The sequence below is a fragment of the Melanerpes formicivorus genome, unplaced genomic scaffold (genome assembly GCF_026170545.1).
Source record: "Melanerpes formicivorus ecotype bairdi unplaced genomic scaffold, bMelFor1.0.p_v2 SCAF_2, whole genome shotgun sequence".
Lineage (NCBI taxonomy): Eukaryota > Metazoa > Chordata > Aves > Piciformes > Picidae > Melanerpes > Melanerpes formicivorus.
Window position 1 is genome coordinate 31,134,694 of NW_027142354.1, and position 12,070 is coordinate 31,146,763.

The 12,070-nt window shown below is 38.0% G+C and overlaps 1 protein-coding gene across 2 annotated transcripts in view; it reads left to right on the forward strand.

Moving 5' to 3' along the window:
• CHRM3 (cholinergic receptor muscarinic 3) overlaps window positions 1–7,898 on the forward strand; it is a 208,544-nt gene extending 200,646 nt beyond the window's left edge. Inside the window, exons 1-2 of one of the 2 annotated variants that reach the window (XM_068147637.1) lie at window positions 894–919; window positions 5,980–7,898. In XM_068147637.1, the coding sequence (XP_068003738.1) occupies window positions 5,999–7,801 (1,803 nt within the window). In that variant the 5' untranslated portion in view covers window positions 894–919; window positions 5,980–5,998 and the 3' untranslated portion in view covers window positions 7,802–7,898. Of the gene's footprint in view, window positions 1–893; window positions 920–5,979 lie in introns of those variants that run through there. The other variant, XM_068147628.1, reaches the window with a different exon arrangement.
• Window positions 7,899–12,070: the final 4,172 nt, after the last annotated feature.

Genomic DNA, 12,070 nt, shown 5'->3' on the forward strand with positions numbered 1-12,070 from the left:
ACAAAGTTTCTCTTATAAAAATTACCTTTTCCATCTACATAGTTTCAGTGTCCAAATGTCTACATGGATTTCTTTAGCTAAATGGCTATTTCTTAGCAATTTTTCTCCTCTAGCTGAAACCTCTCAACAGCCCTTTTTTTTTCTTTTTTTTTTTTTCATCTTTATAAGTAAACCATCTGTCCAGTGTGGGAGTGTTAGATTTGCTGCAGTAGATAGCAATAATATATCAATCACAAAATCCAATAACAATAAATTTCTCTTAACAGAGTGTTTCCTAACTTGTTAAAATCACATCTTACACAAAATAGCCAAACTATCAATCAGCAGCAAAAGCTATAGTAGGTGGTCAGCATTTTTAGGAGCTGCATGCAATGACCTAAATACAGTAGAAAATGTAGATGTCATAAATGGTACAATTTTGGAACCTTTTAGGATCCTCTTAGACTCAAAATTACTTTATTTATGTTATTTAACACATTTAAATGGTGCATGTTAAACATCTTTTGTATAACAGGACCTGACAGCAGGTAAATATGACATCTGGACTGGAGGCTTTGCTAGCTCTTTGCCAAACCTTGATGTAAATACAAACACTTCATTATTCTTGCAAAGCAAATAACAAAGTGGAGCTCATCTGCTTTCAGCAGCATTTGTCCAAAATATCCAAGATTTGTCTTGAAGTTGGTAAAAAATTAAAATCCTTTCCAAAGGAAGAAAAACACATAGTTCTTGAAAAGGCAGAAAATAAAAACTGAGTTTAGAGATTTCTTTATGCCTTTTAGTTTGGTGTATTTATTTTCCCTCCAAGAAAAGGATTTCCAGAAAGAAATATTTTCTTTTTTCTGGTTTCAATGCTTCACAGCATTTTGTCATTTTCTTTTCTTCTTGTAGATAAATGAAACTGAGACGAGTGTGTCAGGTGAGCTTCTTTGAAACTCATTGTCTGTCTGAAACTCATTGTCTGTCTTCTTTGATATTTGAAAAATGTTTGTACAGTTTTCCAGTTTTCCCCACTGGCATTTGCAGGTAAAATCAAAAATGTGTTTATTTTTGCAACATTATCAATTGACTTTGAAGCAGTTTCATTAAAGATAGTAAAGAGGTCTATTAATGCAATCTTTTGTTCCTTGTAAAGGTTCTTAAAAGCTAACATTCACATTTAATATGGATTTTAAATGCACACAAGACTTACTAAAAGTAGGATTGGCTTACAAATACATTGAAATTTACTTGTTGTGTCTTGCTTTGGTAATGAGCTCTTCTTGATATTAATTTGCTCAAACTTTTTTTTTTTTTTTTAAGAGAAGGATGGCATTTTAGTGAAAGAGGAGAAATTCTCTTAGAAGGCTTGAAAATTTTTTTCCTCTTTAGGCAACTCTTTTTCCATGTCTATTCAACGTATTCTGTCATTGAACAACATCTAGGAGGACAATTACAGTGTGTTGGTCAAACTAGATAAAACTGTCAGACTATGTGCTTATTTCCTCCAATATCAATTAGACAGATGGAACACAATTCTAATAAAGATCTCTGAAAGAGAAACTGCTTGGAATTTAAATAGTTTCCTCTCTTCATAAGAGCACACCTCATAGATTTAACTGTAATTAAGCAGAACCCAATCTGCTCTTATTAAGCATTTCAAAATTGTAGACAGATCAAAGCTCAGACATTTGAAGGTTTGGCTTTGTTCTTTATGAGTTGTTCAGGCAATAACCACTAAGTGCAGCTGTCCAAGAAAGAAAAGTACCATTCCTTCAGCACATCTGCTGCTGGTACACCTGATAAACTTTCACTGCCCCTAGGCCATATCACAACTGAGATTTAGTAGCTCTTTTCTGAAGCTTATGCCTGGAAACATTTTAGAGGATTTCAAGACAGGATTATTTTGAAGGTAAAAGTCATGGAGTGAATGAGTAGTGGGTCACCGAGGCTGAAGAATAAATAGATAACAAACTGCACAGAAACACTTACTCAGTAAATGTGGGTATCTGACATTCATTGTCCTTTTATGCAGGCTAGGATGTATGCTTCTGATATATGGTATAATCAGAAAAATTATGCAAGAGAATTATACTGTTTATGTAAGAAATTCAATTTTAAACGGAGGAGTCTTAAGTGCAAGGAATCAGAAATGGGCATCTAGAGTTTTTAAACGGCAGCAGAATCAGTATGTCTGAGATTTTTTTCTTTCGTGCTCCTAGTGGTAACAGTATTTATACTCACTTTTGTAGGTGTGTAAATAAGCTTATTCAAAACTATGTTTCTAGCATAATTTTAAAACCCTCAGTGAGGGGTTTTTACCACATGAAATAAAGTGTATGGAAGAGCAAATGCTGTAAAAGCAAACAGTAAAGCAAGCAAGGCAGTAGATGGTGCAGGTGCAGCTGAGTGGTATGAACATAAGCCTCTCAGTCCAAGTGAAGGTGTTTGGTGAAAGTAATAGACAAATAAAGGCTTAAAAGAAATCCATCCCATGTCCCATCTTTGGATGCTGAATTTCCTGGCTGTTTCAGGTGGGTAGTGTCAGGTACTCCCAGTGCAGTGTCCTTATGCATCCCAGCAGGAAAACTCAAGGTGTCATCCCCCAGCCTCTACTCCCCAGGAAGGAGTCTCAGGTCTGCTGGCTGCAGGGTAGCAAGGGAGACAGATCAGACATCTTGCTGTTGTGAATTAGGTTCTCTAAACACTCTCAAAGTAATGAAAGTTATCACTGTGATTAAAGAAAGTAGTTCCTAGTTTGCTTATGCTAGACCTCACACACTGACTGTAGCAACATAGTAAGCAAATAACAGGCAAATCTAATTCATTAATCACGAAAGCAATTTTAAAGTGTCAACATTAAATCTAGGTAGTTTTAGTATGCAGATGCAATACATACTTAGGGATATGTTTGAGCTTTATCTATATCAAGTTTATAGCTAATTACTGAAATAAATAGTCTTTCTCATAACATTATTTGGAATAATGTAACAAAAGTATGTGTATATTTATCCACAGATATATGAGTGTGTATATGGACACATATGCATAGATACATATACACACATATGTGTATATATATAGTTGCAGATATATGTGCTTTATCTGCATCTATATATATGCATACTTTTGTCACATTGTATGTGATATATATTTGCATGTATATTTTCTTATGTGGATATGTACAAGTATATGTAGACATGTATGAAAGAATATATCAAGTGATTTTTATCTGCTGTGAATGTGTAAGACAGTGGCCAGAATATTTCATAATGAGATCAATTTCTATGGTTCTATATTTGCTGTCTGCAAAGATGAAAAACTATACTGAGTGTAGTATATTTAATATTTCAAAATTGTTTAGGTTGGAAAAGACCTCTGAGATCATCAAGTGCAACTGTCAACACTACCATGGCCATTCAACCATGTCCCAAAGTGCCATATTTACATGTGTTTTGAATACCTCCAGGGACGGTGACTTCACCACCTGCTTGGGCAGCCTATTCCAACATCTGACCACCCTTTCAGTGAAGATTTTTTTCTAAATTCAGTCTAATATAATCCTTCTCTTGCAAAACTTGTGGCTGTTTCCTCTTATTCTATCATTTGGGATGAGAGGGATAAGAGACCTACCTCCATCTTGCAACAATCATCTTTTAGGTAGCTGTAGAGAACAGTGAGGTCTTCCCTCAGTCTCCTCTCCTGACTAAATAGTCCTGGCTCCTTCAGCCACTGCTCATAAGACTTGCCTTCCCAACCCTTCACCAACTTCACTGCCCTTCTCTGGACATGCTCCAGTAACAGTATGCAAGGTGTGGCCTAACCAGTGCTGAGTAGAGGGGCACAATCTCTTCTTTACTAATCATCAGTATAACTAAATCATGGTAAATCTGAGTTTCTGTTCACTGATAATTACAGTGTACTTGCTGTTATCACATGCACATTCCTAAGGAATCCTGTATCTTGTGCTACACTAGCTGCAACTTACGTGAGCTGGTATACAAATATAAACCCATTAATGCTATTTTGAATACTTGCATACTTGGTTGCATGTCATCTTGTCTTTGAGGTTAGCTTGCTGGGCAGGTATTGGCAGTCTGTACTGCATACCACGCTGTTGTCTTGTTGAACCCAGGAGGATGTTACTTCCCTCTAGGACTTCCTATAGGGAAAGTACAAAATGTGTGACAGTTTTGGAAAACTGTGGATAATTTAATTTGCTTTGGCTTCCTAAAGAGAAGACAAAACAGTTGCACCAATCTGTTATGTTATGGTGGTGATAGCAGTGATAGTTTTGTTTCTATGCAGATGAACATGTGGGTAATATATTTGTATTGAATTAAACAGTTCTATTACAGGAGCTTGTAGAAAAGCCAGGGTAACAAAAGACTGTACTCATCATCCTGCTAGCACTTCCATTTTATCAAGTAGTCAAGTCAATGTGAGCTTAGGTGTCCATTTTTTAACTCCAAGGAGTTTAAATTGCTGAGGTCCACCTTGTAGGATTTCAGGGGGCAACAAGGAGCTGACACTGGGTTGCTCTCAGCACCTCCTCAGTCAGTTACTGGACTGCTAAAGACTCTACAGGTTTTCATAAAAACAGTGACTTAGAGAAGTTACTTTGAAGTCCAGGGGTGGGAGAACGGACCTGAGAAATAAAGGTTTGGTTCCAGCACTTTCTTGGCATCTGAAAGATTGCAACTGAACAGTTTACCTAGGCTTCCTCATGATGAGTCTTTTGAGGCATGGCATGTCTGAAAGGATTTGTTGGTTGTTTTACATGGCAAATACATTTCAAATCCTACAATTAAATATAATTCATAATAATTTTACAGACTTAGTGATAGATAGTGTAGCATTTTCACGTTAATTCTGCAAGATTATTGGTATCTTTTATGTGGTAGTTGTTTTGGATTTCCAAGACTAACACTTTGGTTAGTTCATGGTTGTCTTATGCATTGAAAATGGGAAGTACTGCCAAGTTGCCATTTTTTCTTTATTTCTTAGTAATACTGCTATTTCTACCATCATTTCTAAGTGATGTTTTTCAGTCTGTGACCTGAAGTGAAATTTTCATTTCCTCTGTTAGCATCTTCTGCCTGGTCCATTCTTGTATATTGGAATCACAGAATCACAGAATCACCAAGGTTGGAAGAGACCTCAAAGATCATCAAGTCCAACTTGTCACCACAGACCTAATGACTAAACCATGGCACCAAGTGCCATGTCCAATCCCCTCTTGAACACCTCCAGGGATGGTGACTCCAACACCTCCATGGGCAGCCCATTCCAATGGTGAACAACTCTCTCAGTGAAGAACTTTCTCCTCACCCCGAGCCTAAACTTCCCCTGGCACATCTTGAGACTGTGTCCTCTTGTTCTGGTGCTGGTTGCCTGGGAGAAGAGAACAACTGCCTCCTGGCTTACAACCACCCTTCAGGTAGTTATAGACAGCAATAAGTTCTCCCTGAGCCTTCTCCTCTCCAGGCTTAACAACCCCAGCTCCCTCAGCCTCTCCTCATAGTGCTTGTGCTTGAGGCCTCTCACCAGCCTCGTTGCCCTTCTCTGGGCATGTTTAAGTGTCTCAATGTCCTTGTTAAACTGAGGGGCCCAGAACTGAACACAGTACTCAAGGTGTGGCCTAACCAGTGCAGAGTACAGATACCAGGTTGTCCTTTTTTGTCTTTTTTTTTCTTTATGAAAAAAAGCAGCATAATAATATCATTGCCATCTAAACTTACCTATCAGTCTTCTCAATCAATACTTGACTGTGTTGGCTATTACCTTGTAGAGGTTTAAGTGTGTTTCTGTAGCTTTCTGGCTTTCATCCTCTGCTCTCTGTACCTAATACAGTGAAGGAAGATCTGCGCTCTATAACATTAATAATTTCTGGCATGTATTTAGCAAATAGCATTATTTCAATGTATGAACGTGAGGACAATTGTTTATTTACCACATTCATCTGTTAACTTGATTTTATTTGTTTTTTCCTTGCTGCAGACTATGTCAGAGCGCCACAATGATCATGCAAAATAACAGTTCAGCCTCGCCCGTGTTTTCAAATGTGAGCTCCTTCTGGAAGAGAGATTCACATGAGCTGGGACTCCTTGATGAAGCAGCATCACTCATTGGCAGCTATGATTTCCCTCAGACCACAGAGAGTTTTCCTTTGTCTACTGTGGAATCGGCAAACATGTCTCTAAATGCTACAAGCAAAGACCCTCTGGGTGGACATACAGTCTGGCAAGTAGTTTTGATTGCTTTCCTCACTGGGATCCTTGCACTGGTCACCATCATAGGAAACATCCTAGTGATTGTTGCATTTAAGGTTAACAAACAACTGAAAACTGTCAACAACTATTTCTTGTTGAGTCTTGCTTGTGCCGATTTGATTATTGGTGTTATTTCCATGAATCTTTTCACTACATACATCATCATGGACCACTGGGCTTTGGGAAACTTGGCCTGTGATCTTTGGCTCTCCATTGACTATGTTGCCAGTAATGCCTCTGTCATGAATCTCCTTGTCATAAGTTTTGACAGGTATTTTTCCATCACTAGACCACTTACATACAGAGCCAAACGAACAACCAAAAGGGCTGCCGTGATGATTGGTTTGGCATGGATTGTCTCTTTTGTTCTCTGGGCCCCTGCCATCTTATTTTGGCAGTATTTTGTTGGGGAGAGGACTGTGCCTCCTGATGAATGTTTCATCCAGTTTCTAAGTGAACCTATCATCACTTTTGGCACTGCCATAGCTGCCTTTTACTTACCAGTCACTATTATGAGCATTTTATATTGGAGGATCTACAAGGAGACTGAGAAACGCACCAAAGAGTTAGCAGGGCTACAGGCTTCAGGCAGTGAAGCAGAGGCAGCACGCTTCATACACCAGACAGGCAGCTCCCGGAGCTGTAGCAGCTACGAGCTGCAACGGCAGAGCATGAAGCGTTCCACCAGAAGGAAATACAGACGCTGTCACTTCTGGCTTACAATGAAGAGCTGGGAACCCAACACAGACCAGGGGGACCAAGAACACAGCAGCAGTGACAGCTGGAACAACAATGATGCTGCTGCCTCTCTTGAAAATTCAGCCTCCTCTGATGAAGATGACATTGCTGCAGAGACCAGAGCAATCTACTCAATTGTGCTGAAGCTTCCTGGTCACAGCGCCATTCTCAACTCCACAAAACTACCCTCTTCAGAAGATTTGCATGAGTCAGGGGATGAACTGCAGAAATCTGACACAGAATCAAGAGAAAAGAAACCTAAAAAATTGCATCCTTCCAAAAGCATTCAGGATGGTGGAAATTTCCAAAAGAGCTTTTCTAAGCTTCCGATTCAGCCAGGATCAGCAGAAACAACCACAACTTCTGATGACATCTCATCAGTGACCAAGGCATCTGCAGCCCTGCCCTTGTCCTTCAAGGAAGCAACTCTGGCAAAAAAGTTTGCCTTGAAGACCAGAAGTCAGATCACAAAGAGAAAACGTATGTCACTTATCAAAGAAAAGAAAGCAGCACAGACGCTCAGTGCCATTTTGTTTGCCTTTATAATTACCTGGACTCCATATAACATCATGGTTCTGGTGAACACCTTTTGCAGCTGTATTCCCAAAACTTTCTGGAACCTGGGGTATTGGCTTTGCTACATCAATAGCACGGTGAACCCCATGTGCTATGCACTGTGTAACAAAACATTCAGAAACACTTTCAAGATGTTACTGCTGTGCCAGTGTGACAAACGAAAACGACGCAAACAGCAGTATCAGCAAAGGCAGTCTGTCATTTTTCATAAGCGAATCCCTAGGGAGGCCTCCTAGAATAGTATTTTTTAAACAATTTTAAAAAATAACAAAGCGAGAACATGATGGGATGAGATGAGACAGGACAGGACAGGGTGGTATGGGACAGAACAGGATGGGATCGGAAGGGATGGGACGGGACGGGATGGGGTGGGAGGGTGGTTCCAGGGTGCTCCTTCATTTAAAAATCAAGACATGAAAGCAGCTGCCAGACTTGTGTATCCTTTTAATAAATCCAGTTTAATAGAAAAATCAAATCTTCATTCAGCAAAAACTTACAAACATCAACCTTTTTTCTAAGGAATAAAAGACTTAATAAAGTTTTCCTACAAATTTGCAAGAAGCTGTATAGCAATTGTAATCCCATTACAGATCTGCCCAGCTCTTTGATTATATCAACTCTGGGATCTCAGGTAAGCACATCTAGCTAGCCCAACTCTTCTGTTTCCAAGGAATCCAACAACTTTCAATTCAAGTCACATTCAGATGTAGCAAGCTAGCAAAACAGGATTATTAATTTATTTGAAACATTGTATAGGTTGCAAAATTGCTTCTTCTTGTCCAGATAGAGCTTCATGTCTACTTACCTTCTGACATATTGTTAGTTGTACCCCCGATTCCTGATTGCCGAGTATCTGTGTGCAGCTCATGTTGTATATATGTGTGTGTGAGCGTGTGTGTATGCCAACGTACATTCACGCCTCTAAAATACACATATACCAGGAAAGAGGTGATCTATTGATCTAGGTTTTACAGAGCCTCCCATCACAAATACATGTGAGTGAAATATACAAAAATGAAAAAAATGAGAAAATCACTTTATAAATATATATCTCATTATTTGCCACCTGAAATTCAAGTCTATCTCTGAAACCAAAACAGTGTCCACATTTCAAATGGAGAGGATGAAAGTGTAGCCTGTGAGCCTAACTATCTCCAGAGATTTATAATGAGACATGTGCACAGTAAAACCTTAATCCTGAGCACAGTATCTCTCCCCAAAGTGATCACACCTCTTGAAAAGATGTGACAGTGAAAGGAATTGAAGGCTGCATTCAGGGCAGAGTATGAAGTTGTCTTTGTAGGGTGTAGGATGATGAGAGCCCACATGTGGGTTGCACAGTGCTGATGCTCAAAAGGAGTTACTCAGGAATCAGGCAGATACAGATACTGGCACAAGCCCTGCTTCATGCTCGGATGGCAACACTGCTGTCAGGGCATGCATGGATGCTGCGACACCTTGGTCTGAATTGCATCATGTGGATGCACCACCCTGCTCAGAGCCAGCTCAGACCTGATGCACAGTATCTGCGCAGCTTCCAATGGAAGTCCAAGTTGTAATTTTCTGTTGGTGAAGCTCCCCCTGCTTGAGCTGTCTGCCCAGGTGATCTTCAGATGCAAAAGATTTGTGTAAAAGAAATGCTTTATTTTTGCACATGAAGGAAACTCACTAAAAAGCATTTCTTTTCCAGACCGTTTTTTAACAAAAATCATCAGGAGAAATACACCTGAATCCGCTTAGTGCCATGTCATTTGGTGTTGCGAAAAACATGATCTTGCCAATTTGTAATCTGGCAATTTTTGATAAAGAATATTTTAAAAGGGCTTTAATATTTATAGCTTAGACATGACCAGTATTTCCTGGTATTTGTGACGTGATCTGCACCAAACGTAATTTATAAAAGTTAGAGATCCCCTGGGGAAAGAATTGTACTTTAGACTATTGTTCTAACTGATTTAGTTACGTGTTGGAAGATAATTTTGTATTCTCCTTTGAACTGACCAAAACTTTTTTTATTGCTTAAACTCTTATTTTGCTGAAAATGAAACAAAACAAATATCTTCTTTTACAAAAGGGCATCAGTGTTGTGAACACAGAACTGATGTTAAAGCTGCTTTTGTATTCAGTGTGAGGTGGTGTTTACAGATGATTTTGACAACAGTGGAAATATAATAAATGGTGTCTGTGTATCTGAACTATTTAATTTCATGTTATGTTCATATGAAGAAATATTTATACATACTTCACCAAATGTTTTATTTAATGTTGATAAATATTGCTCTTCAGTCTTCAGCTATAGTGTCCTTTTAAAGTGATTCATACGGGTCTGCTTGAGAAATGAATTGAGTATACCTGGCTTTCTTGTCACTAAAACAAACACTCTGAACATAAAGACCATTCTCTTGTATAAGTTGTTTTAAATGTCTACTTAAAGGTAGTCTTGTAAATGGTATTGCAAGTCTACTGCAAGTACAAGTTTAGTAAAAAACATGAAAAAAAGTTAAAGCTTCATCTGTAAGTTGAAAGTGCATTTTGAGCTAATGATACCCAGAACTGGTTGACCGGTGTGGTAGCCACATGCAATCAAGGTTTTATAAGGCATTCATGTTGCAAAGAAAATTAATAACCTTTATTTCTAGAAAGAATCATAAATTTTAAATATATTCATTACTCAAGTTGACCTAATGTTTTAACATTTAAATATATCGCTATATCTGTCTATATATATATATATATATATATATTGCCATATTATTATCTTCTGGTATCTAGAGTAGTGCTGTGCCCCTAATACACAAAATGTGAGAGCATGTAAGGAAGCCAGAGTTCATCAGGGGGATTTATGGTATATTGGGATTGATTTTACATGAGAAACTATTAATTTTTAATGAAGTTAAGCTTCCTTGAAAGCAACTGCCACCACTGTTTACATCACAGCAAGAGTTAAACCCTTGAATTGTTTTAACAGAGAAATAAACAACCTGTCTTTTGATGTGTGAACAGGCTTTAAAACGTTATTTACAGGCATCATAAAATGTGTATGTATACACATATTGTAGTGTAGATCAATTTAGTTATTATTTATTTAATGGAATATGCACTATAAAATATTAAGAATTTGGCTGTAAGTACATTTGGGATCAAATTAATTTGTATTTTATATGTCTCTGTGTTTGCTTTGAATCCATGCACACACAAAAATCATAGCTTTATGCACATATGTGGATATGTTGTGTATGAACACAGGCACTCATGAGAGGTTGCGAAGGAAGAACAATGCAAGACCACAAAGATACAATATGACTCAGCACTACTTTTAAGAAATACAAATGATGTAATATTTCATTTACTTTGGGGAACATGATAGAAAGCATCATTCTGAGGACAGAGAAACAGTTCAGTCCTATTAACACTGGAGCAGGATCTGCATAAGCCAAGGTCCTTAATGGCAGAAATGGTCTGTAGCAGAATAAATGGTCTATTCACCAAGCCTGATGTTCTTTGGGTATTTTGGGACAACCTGCCCCTAAAGATGCTCTGCCAAGGCCCCACTAGCTTGAACTTCATCCAGTTCACGGATCATCACATATTTTAATGTATTTGAAAATTTCTAAAAACATCTGTATTCATTATGGTGACAATATTCTTTGAGCCCATGTAGCTCTACTGTCCCTTTTAGAACTTATTTCCAGCTTCCATGATTTTATATGTATCTTTTATATTTTATGTATTTACCCATGCAAGTACCACTACATTTGCTCCTGGGAGCAGGTCAAAATGATACATATTTATAGATTGCTTCTTCTTAACCCAAGGGATATGTACAGGTGTCTGATGGAGCTGAGGTGTTCATAATCTTCTGTCTCATGAACTGGACTCCCATTATACCCAAGCACGTCTGTCTGGAAGCATAGATAAAGCATGTATAACATTCAGTTTTTCATAGAATAAAAGAACTTATGTAGTTAGATTTTCTTCCTTGTGTCAGGCATAAATCATTTGCTGGTTCTGCACTGTTCTACTTTTAGGAGCTGCCAGATAAATATTGAGGAAAATACTAATTTGTAATGTCTGATAGTTGGGTATTTTTGTACTTCAACTTTTAAAATAAACAGACAGGATGAGGCTAATCCAATCATACAATTTATGGGAAAGAGCTGAGTATGAATAGTGATGTTTGGAACTTCGTACTATGTTTATTCTATTTCATGCACTGTGGCACCACATTTGACTGAGATTGACCGTCCCAGTATTTGATGTTACTGACAGGTCTTCACAATCTTAACTGGCAAACTCATTACCTGTGCCACAATGGCATTCAGCATTTTGACTACTTTTCATCACCTACATTGAATATTCAAAATATAATATAGGTTGTAACAATTTTCCTCAAGAAATGTTGTATTTCCAGATACCTTCACAAATGTGCTTGAGGATTTTTTTTGCCTAATTTTAAATATTAAAATGGCTCAAGGGAGTTTCACTTAGCCCTCTAAGAGGTTTTT